General features: G+C 37.9%; 1 protein-coding gene and 1 long non-coding RNA gene across 2 annotated transcripts; both read left to right on the forward strand.

Annotated features, from left to right (window-relative positions):
• The first annotated feature begins 276 nt into the window (after window positions 1–276).
• On the forward strand, window positions 277–6960 carry LOC135473449 (putative carbonic anhydrase-like protein 2). Its single transcript, XM_064753299.1, has 6 exons — window positions 277–352; window positions 2052–2188; window positions 2730–2915; window positions 4532–4627; window positions 5017–5083; window positions 6826–6960. Exons 1-6 carry the CDS (start codon window positions 277–279, stop codon window positions 6885–6887), a joined length of 624 nt encoding a protein of 207 aa, XP_064609369.1. The 3' UTR covers window positions 6888–6960.
• A 1646-nt stretch (window positions 6961–8606) lies between these two features.
• Window positions 8607–14963, forward strand: LOC135474031 (uncharacterized). Its single transcript, XR_010444614.1, has 5 exons — window positions 8607–8737; window positions 11357–11399; window positions 12366–12399; window positions 12894–12959; window positions 13750–14963. It is a non-coding gene; the product is annotated as an uncharacterized LOC135474031 (long non-coding RNA).
• Window positions 14964–15343: the final 380 nt, after the last annotated feature.

A 15343-nucleotide genomic window follows, 5' to 3' on the forward strand; every position in this document is an offset into this window, starting at 1 on the left:
GTGTAATAACTGCTATATGATCTCATCATAACCGATGAGGTGGCGACGACAGTGTGATATACAATTACTACCTGGTTGTACATAAACGGCGAGATCTCAGTCATTTGATACTTTGGCATAATGCAACATTTTGCTCTATTTGTGCCCACGCTTTACTTGTAGCATTACTCACGCTCAAACAGCTTTGATTGAACTGTATAAAGTAAAAAAGCTACAAGCAACAATCCCAAATAAAATATAGCAAGTTTCGTAGAAAATAGATTATTCGGCTAGAATATGAACAGAAAGCGGAATGTGATGCGAAAGGAACCCCTCAAAGATACTAGAAGTCGGGGGCTCCGTGGCTCAGTTGGTTAGCGCGCTAGCGCAGCGTAATGACCCAGGAGCCTCTCACCAATGCGCTCGCTATGACTCCAAGTCCAGATCATGTTGGCTTCTTTTCCGGTCGTACGTGGGAAGGTCTGCCAGCAACCTGCGGATGGTCGTGGGTTTCCCCCGTTCTCTGCTAGATTTCCTCCCACCATAGTGCTGGCCGCCGTCGAAGAAGTGAAATATTCTTGAGAACGGCGTAAAACACCATTCAAACAAATACATAAATAAATCTAAGATAGTCTTTGCATTGGAAAAAGTCAAAAACTCCTCATCCATTATCTGCACAGTGAAATAATGCACAGCATAGCCAACGAAAGGGAGTTAATTTATGAAATGAGTGGTTTCTACCTTGACATGTTGCAGTAGTATACATCAGCAATAGTAGGTGTCCAGTGTAGATGAACACGTGATCACAAATGAACAGGCTATAGCAATGTGCTAGCATTATCTATACTTAGGTGCATGTAAAAAGAATTTTCGTCTTAGATATTGTTGTCTCACGGACCACATAAATTCAGATTTTGTTCTTTTGACTTTGGATTATAACTCTTGTTTTACCTTGCATCCTAGTTTCTTTCACCAATACTCTTAGAAGTCTTTACTTCCCTTGTTAGTTCGGTGAGGGCGGTGGTGGAATGTAAGTACCTAAAATTCATCCCTTTGTTTGGTGTATAAGTCTGACTATTGGTTTTTGAATAAACGTTGGTTTGGAACATTGGTCGTCTTGCATTGTTTACCAGGATTGTTATGACGCCTGTCTTTTTTCATATGGTCTACATCTTTTTGAGTTTCACTTTCTTCTCTGATTTACTTAGTTTGTTTGATTCGGACTGATTTTGTATTATTTATTTTGCCTGAGGTTTGACATGTCTTTGTATCGATTTCCCTGGCAGTAAATCAGTCTCATGGAATTGTGGCATTATCACAGCATTGTGTCTCTGGTGCATCAATCAAAAGGCACAATATATGTCGTCAGTTCCAGTCACAGTACATGTGTTTAAACTTGACAGATAGCTGCTTGGCTTATCCCATAATAATGAACTCCTGTCTAGGGATAAAGTTGGAAATCGTTGCTGCTAAAGTAATTCGGGTCTAAGCTGTGTATCTATGCGTAAAAACAGACATTCATATACCGGCCACCAACCAAAATGGACATTCCCGCAAAATCCTTACACAATATTTATTTATTTATTTTATTTATTTTATCTATTTGATTGGTGTTTTACGCCGTAGTCAAGAATATTTTACTTATACGACGGCGGCCAGCGCTATGGTGGGAGGAAACCACCATCCGTAGGTTGCTGGCAGACCTTCCCACGTACGGCCGGAGAGGAAGCCAGCTGCACAATATTTACCACAAGCACTACGAAAGGGCATGAAGTACGAAATTAGGACGAAATCATGCAAATCATGAAGCTGTCAAAAAATTTTAAAGGATGTTGGAGAGACCCAAGGAATGTTTTAGGCGAATGAATGAAATCAGTATCCAAATGGTGTACCATGCAAAGCGTATAAGATGGAGTATGATGTTCACGCTTGAAAATTGGATGCGAGTCGAAATTGCGCCGGAAACGTACCCAATATACCAAATCACCAATTTATAATCCATCATTGATCATTCAGTCACCGCTTTCTATACCTTGGCTTTACAACCTTGCGTATTGTTTGTGTATTTACAGGTCCTGAGTACTGGGGCCTCCTAAACTCAGACTGGCGATTGTGTAACCGCGGACGATACCAGTCCCCCATCAACATCGACCCCCACAACTTGGTCTTCGATCCTTTACTCACCCAGATTTTTATCGATAACAAGGAGGTAAGAAACGACCACCCATGTGACATGACTATCTTAATGGTGACACTGATGCTTAAATGTTAACTGGTTTTTTGAGAAGTTCAAGTAAAATATGCCAAATAAAACTATATTATACAGTGTACGGTATAAAACTAGACTGACTGAATAGTACATTCTGCAGGTTGTTCCGGTTCCAGAAAAGCAAGATTTGACGAAAAAGTCAAAAGTTAAAACTTAAATATTATGCATACATGTAGTCTAAGACACAAGAAGTACAAATTGTTATGTATTTGTCTTAACATGAAGTTCAAGTCAAAAAAATCTTTACTAAATCCACAATCTATAGTATTATAATATAATACAGACGTTGAAAACTCAATCAGGTCCTAGACGATTTTTTAGTTACCAGTCATTGCAGATTACAAACCTTTTTACTAATGGAGTTGCGTTCCCAAATCCAGCAATTTATTTTAAACTTTAACCTTTAGTGTTCCATTATGGCGAGAAACTTTAATGTAATATACATGTAAATGATTGAAAAATATTATCTTCACTTTTATAGGTCTGGGTGTGTATAGTGAACACAGGTCATGACGTCACGTTCCGGTTGGAGAATGGCGAGTCCATTACGATGTTGGGGGGACCATTCGCTTACACATACAGAATTTACCAGATTAAGGTCCATTTTGGTAGCAATTATGCTAAAGGTTCCGAGCATTCCATAGCGGAGAAATATTTTCCAGTTGAGGTGACTATGAATATTTTTAGCTGTTTTCTTGGTCACTCTTAACCCCTGCTGTACTTCTGTGACCTTGGTTTATAAAGTAACTGAATATGTTCTTTAAGTATATCTGGTGAATAACGTATATATCAGTAGAGGTTTTTTTTCCAGCCTTCAAGGCATCAATTAGCTTTACATCTACCTGTACTTGGCTCCCAAGCCGGACATGGAGAGGTCTGTCAGCAACATGAGGATGGTCGTGGGTTTCCCCCGGGCTCCCCCGGATGTATAAGTAAAATATTCTTAGTACAGCGTAAAACACCAATCAAATAAATAAATAAACATGTACTTGGATTCTTGAATTACATTAAAATGCTTGAGGCTATTTGTATAAATCCTGCCACCTATAGTACCTAAGCATGCTACGAGACATCCAAGAACAAAGAGTGGAATCAATATTGCCATGTCAAAACAGCACCTGGGACACGAATGTCTTGCTTCCACTTTGCTATCAAATCTAGAGAACACAGACGAGATCCCAAACGTTATCCGGAGACGTCTGTCACGGTGAGCGATCTTGTGGTGATCTTGTCCCACGAGTGACTAAGGGTATCGAATATAGCTGATGAAGTAGTTCGCAATCGTCGTCACAGCGATCTGGGTCGATCGGTTGTCTGGAACGTTAGCCTCTGAGACCAGTCTTCAGATAAGGTCTTGAGAAACGCTTTAGATGTTCTGCCCAGAAATAACTGTTCACTTGTTTTAGGTCCAAGGGACAGACAGCCTTGCGTTGCTGCCTTGGCTGCCAGTTGAACACGGTGGCGAAATTATATTAAAGACTAGAATGACGTATCCCTGTATAGACGTATGTCATGTAATCCTAAAAAGAGGTTTTGCATTGCTCAGAGGGCGACCCTAACTTGTTGTAACAAGGAGAAACCCTTGAAGTCACTACCTAAGGTCTGTATATATAGTTTATATTTGAACTGCACAATTTGCATTTTATTGGTCAGAGCCGGACGTAATGATACATTTTCCATTGAAATGGGCACACTTGCAGAGTTGTGCTTTTCTCTCGTTCTATGGCATACCAAATCGAAATGTCCAAGCATTTATTGCCTCTGAATCATAAGAATGAAATATACTTGTACACGTCACCAAAACAGCACAAGCCTAGCGATACCTCGTTCTGACACATGAACTTGACACAGTGGTCACAAATGATGTTTGAATCGCCTACAGTACTCACTGTATGTTCAAGAATGTATTCAGAGTTGTGCCTTTTATTTATGACACTCGCCAAACAAAGTGATAAATACAACAACACACCCTTTGCTTTCAATAAAATTTCTCCTTTATACTCTAATGCTGTAAAAATTTTGGCGTTTTTGTCCTTTGTTGCATTCCCAATTCCCAAGGTAAGACCTTGACTTAAAGCTTAGTCTGGATTTTTGAACAGCCGCTACTTGTATGCGACTGCCTTAACTGTTTCCCCGATTCCTTACGCCTACAAAATTATTTAATAAAACGTCTGTTATGTCTGGGGATGCCCACAGGTCATAACAAATCAGTTCAAGAAATAACTACCTGGTCTCAACATTGCCCTATTCTATTAGTCTAGGCATCTCTATCCTTCATTTCAGTTCCAATTTCTTGGATATAATGAGAATTTATACGTGAACGCATCTGTGGCTGCCAGTGCTCCCCATGGCCTTGCTGGATTGACGGTATTTGCCCAGGTTAGTATATATGTGAATGACTGTCAGTGTGTGATAACATGCTTGGGTCGGCCAGTGTACGAGTCTACTCTGTCCAGCTCGTAGTTAGTTCTGGTAGGACCGCTATTCCCTTAATCAACCTATTAACTCAAAAGGGGAGAGATTCTGTCCGGACCCGCGAAATGGATTGAGTCACTTATGCTTCAGCGATTAATTCTACAGGGCTTCCCTGGTGGTAGGCGTTAAGAGGGCGTGAAAAGTACAGCGGACCGTGTAAAAATCCCACCAGTCTTGTGCTAACTTTCCTTCTTAATTCACTCGATTTCACCCACTGGCTACAGCGGATTTCGTTTTCCATCCGCTTTAGTTTCTTCGATTGGATTAGTGTTGATGACTGATCTCTCTTTCAGATCGATAACAGCTCAAGTCCAGAAATGGAAAATGTATTCGACCAAATTCGGCTGATACCATATAAAGGTATGGAAACTCAACACTTGTAGGCCTATTACAGTGTTTGAATGCATACTTGATAAATTGCTTGATGGTTTATAATCAGCGCAGGCCATCATCTGGTAAACTTTGCTGTGATGTCCCAGACGACAACCTAGATACTAACACTGACAAAGAACACTCTAAAATGAAATATATATCGGATGAAAGACTTTTAAAAACTGCCAGGAAAATAGCTGGGTTTATTTGTTTTATTTTTTTAAGAATTTTTTTTACAACTAAATAAAAGTTGTTTAAAAGATGAGATTTTACGGTGGTCTGTTCTGATCCTGAAGGTATCATTTACATCACATCGATACTTTTTTTACCTGAAATAATTCGCTTCAAGGTAAAAGTGGCTAAAGCATTCATACATGTAAATCTATATTTATGCGCATTTTGAATGAGGTAATGTACGCCGTTTAATGTGTGTTAAGTGGTAAAAAGCCTTATACGACGTCACTGGTCCAATTGTGGTCAGAAAAAGGCCACCATAGAATGGAATATTCTGATGCATTTACTAGGTCAAGTAAATTGTAAAAAAAAAAATACATCCTGTTTTCCTAGACAGTTTTAATGGTTTTTCATCTCATACATACTTCATTTTAGAATTTTGACTTCAAGATTCCCTTATACAATTATTTAAAATCAACCAACATTTATTTAACAGATGTGCTGTTCAAACAAGTCAAATGAAAGGAATCGTGTAATTTAACCTGTTCAGGTTTAAAGATATTATTGCAGAAGACATTGAGGATAGCATTTTGCAAATACACTGTTTATTCTTTGTCAGTTATTCTTTGTCAATAAATGTTATATTAATGCGAACTTTTTACGCGCGTATGTGCTCAAGGGATTCCCCTTTTCCGACCTGTAACAACAGTGTCATATCAACAAAAGAGCTCATAATGTCAAGGTCAAGATTTAGGAATCAGATGTGGGGAAATCTGATCCGTTCATAACAATTAACTGAATATTTCCAAATTCTTAACGCATACACTTGCGTGAAGCAATTATTCAGTGAACAGTTATGGATACCTTGCCAGCCCTTAATTTGGACACACATGAAACACATGGAGAAAAGCGACAAAAAGCACACATGCCTTATCCCTACCATTTCTTGTTAGCTTAATCCTTTCCAAATACTACTCTACTTAATGCGCTTGACTTTACTACTCATGGTGATAGAAGCATCGCATAGTTAATCCAGATGACTGCTGTATAGAAGCAAGAATAAATCGTACAATTTGGATGCTTGGTGTCCGTTACCGAGGGCTTTGAAAAATGATGGCATATTCCCCTAGTGCAATATATCGACATAAAAATGCGTTTGATTCTTCATTGGGATTTGGTTCCTGGGGTAATTTTGATACTTTGCACATCAGTATACTTTGGACGGCTTCCAAGCAAATTGTTCCATGGTTCACAACAATACGAGTACAGTTGGGTCTTGATTAACTTGCATTACGATATTGAGGGTGGAAATAACTCTTTAAGTAGTAGTCCTTCATAACCGAGGCGACTTTCCCCGTTATCGTGTTGAACAGAGAGAATAACAAGCCTTGGTCTTAGATGAAAATTCTAGACCCTAGACCACAGTCCCACTTAAACAAGCGGACACACGGTACTAGCTTAAGTTCACCATTTATAGATTAAACCACCCCCAGTGTGTTTAAACAGTGAATATATTTCTATATGCCTTTTGTATCTTTTTGTCCTTTTCTTAACAGGAAACACCACAATGACCTCCATTGACCTTAAAGCGCTTCTACCAAAGACTCCATTTTCATGACCTATGATGGCTCCCTCACATTCCCGCCTTGCCACGAGGTAGTCACGTGGTTATTATGGAACCGACCAATCAGTATCACGGAATCACAGGTATTTGCCAATTTTTTAAGAAACTTTGAAAAAAAATCTTCATGTCTTTTGTTAATACAAAATCGTCTTCTGTAACACTGGTTTTTGTCACTTTTTAAGGAATATTCTACAACTTACTCATTTTGTTATACATTTCTCCGTTTTGCATTTTTGACGATGGCCAACAGTTCTATGAGAACGGCGTTCTTCTTAACTTAAAGAAATTCGTGGATGTTAGAAACTGCTAGGATTGTGGTGTTTATAACTATGTGAATGGTGTTGATCGAGTATTTTCTTCATTAGGAAGTTTGTTAGAAGTGTTGTCAACGTAAAAGAATGCTTTTAGTGTAAATTGGCAAAGTATCAGCATATTGCAGTTATTTATTTATGTATTTATTTATTTATTTGGTGTTTAACGCCGTTGTGACTGATTACGGCGTCATGTCAGCTGACTTGACTTCTGCATTACGTTTTGCAACAGTGAGTGAGTACGATAGTACCGAATTAAGTGTTGAAATCGACATTACCTGGCAGATCAATAAGCAGAAAATCTATGTTTTAATCAAACATGGGTCATACATAGCAAGTATGGTATTTATAAGTAAAGATGCAAGTCGCCATTAACACCAATGGAGTAACGTCCTAGAATCATCGGATCACCCGGCTTTGACTACAATTTTCTGTCAGGAGGTTTATCAGATACGGTGGTTTTCTGTGCGCTATCTGGTTTAACTTAACTCGTAAACCTGACACAACTATAACTATTCTTAAGCATGGCGTTAGATTCCCATTAAATAAATAAATGTGTAAATAATGCATGTTGTTATCCTCTGTACGTGAAGATTTCAATAAAGGACGAATGTTCACACCAAGCCAATTAGACATAGATTACTTATAGGCCATCAGTAAGATTGATGATCTTGTCTGGACACAAACCTGCATAAAAATGAAGGCTTTGTTGACACAGCTAATACCATGGCTACTTCGAACATTTGATTCTTTGAATATATGTGAAAACTGCCTCACACCACCCATGTTTACACCGTGATGACGTTCACATACGCCATGGAATTTGGTGTCAAAATATGTCAGCTCAAATCAAGCTACACCCAGTGCATAAGAAAGGTAATTTTTTTCAGAAAATCGATATATATTGATATTGATGTTTTAAACGCCAAACAAGCAGGGTATTAGCTGTCCCTGATGTGCTGGAGTTAAATTTTATAAAGCGAAAAGATCTGGCTATGTTGATGAGGTAATCTAGTATGAAAAACAAAATACACCATTGTCGAATTACTACTCTACTGTGCAATACGTTGTGTTCCAAAATTCGAGGTTACGAATGATTCTTCTTTTTTCCATCATTTGTTTTCTTTGTCAAAATACAGAACGCAGCTGGTAAATAGTATTTTACAACCATACTGCCTAGAGATTACCCTGTCTTCAGATAAAACATTTGATAATTATCCCAGGCTATTAGCAAGCTGTTAAGTTTCGATCGCTTTATGCAAAGTGTTAGTCAACCATGAGCTTCCTACGTACGCCAGCATTGATTCCTGAATCGTTAATCCTTTGTGATATCTATTCACACATAAGCCGTTATGTTTGCTGTGCCCATGAATTAATGCCCTGATGTATGGTGTGTGGCTTTAGTTTCAGATATTACAGCAGTTATATCAGGTGGATGAGAAATCACCGCCTGTTCCAATGGAAAACAATTTTCGTCGGACAGTTGGCTTGATGAATCGCACCGTCCGTACAAACATAAAGACTGCTGGTAAGGTGAGTACAGCTGGAGATTAAATTTATTTTCATTACCAGTCGATTGTCAAGAGATGGAAAGATTTTTGCATGCCTGCTTCTGTTCGACTTGAAAACTTAGTAAGCTTGCGTTGAAATGTCGATTGGCAAGAGATGAAAAGGTTCTCTGCATATCTGACGAGATCTGGCTTGAAAACTAGGTCAGAGTTTACATTAAAAAGTTTTCGGACACGTATTCGTCTGCTGTGTAGGTTGATTTTTGATTGTCAGATGTTGGTGAAAGTGGATCAGCCTACGCTCTGATATCCATTTTCGATCAAATTTCATCTGCCATATGCAGATTGATAAATGCTTCAAGTCAATTCACGAACACGTAATTAAGATCGTTTGATATTTGGCTTATTTACATTTCGTTTCAGGAAGATAAACACTCAGAGCCGTTAATAGCTCCTGGCGTGGTGAATTATACTACCATGCTTTTCAAAACAAAACGATCATATAATTTTCCACCAGTGAAATACAAGCTTTAACATAATAATTTCCCATGCGTTTAATAATTCTGTCAGCAAGTATTCATCAATTTGGCATGTATTGAATTCATGGAAAGAATTCCTTTATTAAGATTAAAAGGAAGCTAGCTATCTGATCACATCATCCACTCAATAAATTTACATCGAGATAAGCATGGTTTATTGCAACATTCTATCTGACGAAATCATTGTCAAATGGGTTTTGCCGATACCGTATCACGTTGGTGGGCCGATAGGTGGCGTACAGTTACGTCGGTAAGTTCATTACAGGGGGTGTGAAGGAAGATAAATTCCTAATGTCCCAAAAGCCAGGACCCGGATCTTCAAACGTGTATTAGTTTAAACCGGCATTAAGTCACATTACATATTTACGATTTTAACAAGACTAATATAGTTGTGAAGAAATCAGTTGGCACAATAGCATATTTAGTTTATATTTGATATATTGTTACGCAATTATTTTTGGACTAACTACAAAATTGAAGACTTGGTTTAAAGTTAAATCCGCTATTAAATCTCAAAACAGTTTTGATCTATTAGTCACGCTCTACACTGTCGCCCGATAGACCTAAAAGTACACCTATATAGTCGCATTCCGTCCTTTACTCGTTCAATCGAATTCGTGATTCCGTAATTTGAAAAGGGAAATCGACTCTTCCCACATTTTAGCACTGTAAATGGCTCTGTCAGTGAGTAGTCCTATTGCGTGTCGGTCAGGTCAAATTATTGACATTTTAACTTGAAGCATTTACCTTACGAGAGGCCTGAGTGTAAGACGACATCGTTTTGATATGTAGCCTATCGCGTCTAGTACGAATCTGCTCTGGTAATAAAACAACGATCTTGAGTTTAACTGGTGATAGCGGAATACAGGCGAAAATGCTTGCAAGGCGTAATCAGGTTTATGGGAGGGATTTGCATGTTAGACCTATCAGACATTTCAGCATGCCTTTAACAGAATAGCCCATAACATTTTGCTATACCTAATAACCAGGCGACGGACGTTATTATTATCTTATTCATTAACATACTCGGTCACTTGGTTCTTGAGTACCAAAATGTTGTAAATCCCTAGCGCAAAGTGGCAATAGCGGCAACATCCGGTTCTCTCCGGGCTAAATGAATAGCCCATGTTAAAAGATAGTATGTCATAAAAGACACCTTGCAATTAGATAGGAAATCGTCCCGCTTCGGTGCAGCGATGGGGTTTAATTTTTGTTTTTTTATGTTTCTTCATATATAAAAACCTATATGTTACATATGTTTAAATATATTATTGTAAATTTTATACAGATTATATAAAGTGTTCTTCCAATGAAAGCTCAGCGCTATATACATCAGATAACGGCATACCATACAATTACACAGAGAAAGGGGCATCTGATTATCAGTTTAGCTTCGTAACGAATGTTTATTAAAGACACTGTCATGTGATCAGGGTATAATTCGTAAGATAAAACTAGTTTCAACTTCCAATATTAGACGGAAAAGGATATTATTCTATGCATTTAACGGCTTACAGAAGCTGATGGTTAGCAATGAATATTTTAGCTTGGCCTGTTTCATCGGCTACACCTGTTACGTAACTTCAACCGAATATAGGGGAAACCCTTTTCGCAAAGAATCTGTCACTGTGAGAAGGTTGGCAATCGACCTGAGCGACCTGAGCGACTTCCCATCCAGTTGCAGAGGGTCTCTGATTCATCCACTGACCATTGTTATGGAGAGAGACTTTTAGTGATGAAAGTCGCTATTAATGGGTATGTTCAAGAGAAACACAGAACAGATGAAGTTTTACGCCATACTCCAGAATATTTCATTTATGCATACGTCGGCGACAAGCATTATGGTGGGAGGAAACCGAACAGAGCCCGTGGGAAACTCACGACCATCCGTAGGTTGATAGCAGACCTTCCCACGTGCGAACGGAGAGGAAGCCAGCGTGAAGTGGGCTTGAACGCATAGCGATCACGTTGGTGACGGTCTCCTGGGTCATTCTGTTACGCTAGCACACTAACAACGATGCCACGATGTTACGGAAGTAAAAGTTATGTCTAAGAAATGAAAGATTCATTTAGCGATGAATTGGCTATGTTTTTTTTTTTTTCAGCGAAAAACTGGTTGTAACCATGGTGTGGTAACGAATTATAAAAGTGAGTATCTTTTGATTTATGGGTATGATTTAACGGTGACACATTAGAGCCATTCGGAAATTTTAACACTTTCCAATGATTTACCCTTAATCATTAAGGTTATTTAAAGTTTTTTTTCTAATGAAAGCTTAAAAGTTAAACTTGAAAGGGAATTAACGCAAACACAAACATATTTTGGACAAAACTGATAAATTTAGCTATTTCCAATGATTTTCTCCTCGGTCGAAATGTTTTCCATGCGTTGGAAGGATTTTCACAGCCTTGTGAAGGTTTTTTCCGCGGTGAAAAGGTTTACACGAGAAAACTTCGAGTAAATTTCGTTTTATAAAATGTTTTTGCTTCTACGTTAATTTCCCTTTTGCACATTTGTCAAATGTTGAAGTTCATAACGATTAGTTTCATTAGAAAGTCCTCTGAATTATTGTAAATCGGTAGAAAATGTTTCAGATGTCCAAATGCACTAACGGGCTAACGCAGATTGATGTTCAACGCCGTGCTCAAGAATATTTTACTTACATGAGGACCCCTATATGTATGTATGTATACGTTTAGTTTTACGTCGTACTTATCAGTTTTTGATAAGTAGGAGGAGTCATCGGGCGTGGAATTGGGTGTGTGAATATATACTGTCTTCACAGCAAGAAGTACCACTTTTAATGTTTTGGGTAGTTGCTGCTGTGAAGACACAGGATATATTCATGAGTCATTGACGACAATTTCAGCTGTTGGAAATATAGGAAATGGCTCAGTTCTTATCCTTGTTATTATCGACAAACGATGTGTTGAGAATTACTTCAATCTTCTTCGTACAAACAGCCGAAGCACTCACTTTGTAATGATTTAATTTTATCATATATCGATGAAAGAAAGGCAATACGCTTGGAAATTTATAGCAGGCATATTGAATGCTATTGGTCATAAGTTGGATTTGACTAATTTCTTACGTTTTCCTTGGTCTATTTTCAGTAAACGACAGATTTCGACATTAGACAAATATTTGGTAAGTATACATGTAGGCCTACAAAGTTATGATACCAGTTCTTTAATTATTTATTTCATTTATTTACTAGGATTAGTGTTTTACAACCGAAACTACTTATATGCCTTATAAACTAATTAACATTTATAATCCGTTCACGGTTACAACCGTATAATCGTGAATAGATTATGACCGTGAACAAATTACGACACCAGTTACAGATCATAACCATGAACAGAATATAACCGTGAATAATTTATAACCGTGAACAAATTATAATTATGAAAAAATTATGACACTGGGTAAAGATTATAACCATGAACAGAATATAACCGTGGACAAATTATAATTGTAAATGAATCAAAAAGTATTAGGCCCTATGTTTGTTTTTCAGATATATACATGACATAAATCTTTCTGTTTGGTTTAATGTCCCAGTTACTTAATTTATTCTTGACTACTCATCTCAACGATAATCAACCACGTACTCTCTATTTTTTCCGTGTTATTTGCAGACATGATATCAGCGTGGGGTGCTTTTGCGTACGAATAAATCATGATATGGCGTAACTTCAGTGTCAGTAAGTATTATCTACATCAGATTAGGAACAACTCCTGCGATAATGATTCAGAATATTATATGCAGCCCTCCTCATTAACATGCACCCCATGCAATCTTCACTTCATAACTAGGACATATGTATTTCGGATCGATTTGATCATTATTAAAGCCTGCTTTTCATTTGTTTCTCATCCCTTTATGCTTCAGTCTAATTTGGCTTACGGCCTAAATCTACCTTCTGAAAGAATTTGTTTTAATAACCTCCTAAGGGTTGTTTAGGTTCTGGAATGTTATATTTTAAGGTGTAACATAACTTAAATGAAAAGAACAGAAGAATAACGACAAGTATCGAATATATTCGTGCCCAAACAGGACAATGGTTAGAAAATCCCAAAACAAACAAATATCACAAACAAGGTGAAGGCTGTCAAACTCCCTATTTTGGAAAGTTATGAGAGCTGCCTCAATGGGTTTTCGCCGATGGGCCTGAGCTCTCTAATGGTCCAAGCAAATCTAGTTGGTTTCGCCCTCAAAATAGGAAACAGGTAAATCGAAGGAGTGTGAAGGTATTGAGGCGATATGATTGGCCATACATAAGTTATCACATAACACATGGCCCTCTACATGCGGATCTTTTGTATGCGTAATCCACATCTCTTGTATACGTGAAGTCACATGGTTGTGAGTTCATTACTTGTCATGTTGAAGTCCCCCTTTTCGACGAACAACAATGTCCTTTCTAATCAGTGTATAGATCCTTGAGTTTTTTCCTTTAAAAATAATTGTGTGTTTTTGTTTATATTTTACAGCAGAAATATTTTCATAGCATCAGCTATCATCCTCTATGCAAGAGAAGTAGAACGGAGCATCGGTTGTGGAATGGAACAGGGCTATAAAGAGAGAACACCATTTAATTATATAAAAATAAAGTCGTCTTGGCAAAGAAGACGAGTGTAAATGTATACTTTCTGCGTTATGTTCCTGATTCACACAAAACCAGAGACTTGTTATTCTGCTGACTTCGTGGAACCGAGTTAGTCCATGGCAAGGCTGTGAGAGTACGTAGTTTCTTGACATCATTAACATTTGCTTGTTCCTTTAAGTGGTTGTGGGCAAGCAGCTCAGCAAGTTCAAACAAGAACATCTGACATGGGGCACGTCTAGCTTTACAGGATTGGTTTGACTTGCAAAGCAAATTGTGTCAATGGGAATGCGGCACATTGTTTAACCCCGTAGGGTGGCGCTAGTGTGAAGGAGGAGCTTGCACCATTCTTACGCCAAAAATGATTGTTTGCGCAACTTCTACAAAGTTGCAGAGTATTAGTTTCTACCGTAACGCCGTTCTGTCTTTGTTATGACGTCGTAATGGTGAGCTGTGAACCAACGTTTGACGTCAATAAAATGGCGCCAAGGTCCTACTGCCGGTTGTTTGACAAGTCCTCATTGTTGAATTGTTGATTTCGCGGTCATGTCTTCCTACATATTCCTACCAGCATGCCTTGAATCACTTTGCCAATTACTTTTATATTAGTTACCTGAGAATTCACGACGTAAGATAAAAGCAATCCAACAATCAACACTGTGAAAGGACTGCTGTTTGGAAATAACGACGAAGCTGGGAAACGTGTAGCAATAGGGTACATATGACAATTTTGTCGTGGTGTAATAAAAATGAATTTATTAAGCTTTGTTTGAGAGTATAGGCACGAATTTCACCCTCAGTTATAAATAAAATCATATCTGCTTGTAATTCCTACCATCCTGGACAACATTTCTACTGGTAAATAGAAAACGTTTAACTTCAGTGATTGAACCCCATGTGCATTATTGAGAACGCTGTTACTATGAAATCAAAATGTCCATTGATCATTATGTGTATTTTTGAGAATCAACACGTTCAACGATCAATAATGTGTATGTCGGAATCGGAATGTCGGTTGTACATTACTGATGTACATTATTTAGAATTAATGCTTTCGTTGATCATTAATGTACATATATACATAAAAGATATAACCACAAAGTATATACGCAAGATTATTACAAGATAGTCAAAATGTTCGTTGATTATGGAAGTGCAATATTGGGAAGCCAAAATGTTCATTATTTCATTTGTGGGTGTTTACAAGAATTATACGCCTAGACAGTGTTGTTTCGAAAGAATCAAGATGTTTTCTATTATTGGGGTAAGTGTTGAGCTGTAAACCAAAAGAAATTGCCCAAAATATATTTAACGTTACTTAAATTTACTTTGCAAAAGCATGTGATGGTAAATATGTTAGACTGTACGTTGCAATTATACAACTGCGATGGTTCAGGATCATATAGTGATGGTTCAGACTCAAGCAGCCTCTCTGGTGGTTTATTCTCAGTACTTCGATTTCCTCCAACCAAGAACCTGAC

Source organism: Liolophura sinensis, chromosome 8, assembly GCF_032854445.1.
Source record: "Liolophura sinensis isolate JHLJ2023 chromosome 8, CUHK_Ljap_v2, whole genome shotgun sequence".
NCBI lineage: Eukaryota > Metazoa > Mollusca > Polyplacophora > Chitonida > Chitonidae > Liolophura > Liolophura sinensis.

Coding starts and splice junctions, on each gene's coding strand:
- LOC135473449 (XM_064753299.1), top strand. CDS start 277: ATGAACAGAAAGCGGAATGTGATGCGAAAGGAACCCCTCAAAGATACT. Junction 2,189..2,729: donor TTTTTATCGATAACAAGGAG/GTAAGAAACGAC, acceptor TCACTTTTATAG/GTCTGGGTGTGTATAGTGAA. Junction 2,916..4,531: donor AGAAATATTTTCCAGTTGAG/GTGACTATGAAT, acceptor CCTTCATTTCAG/TTCCAATTTCTTGGATATAA.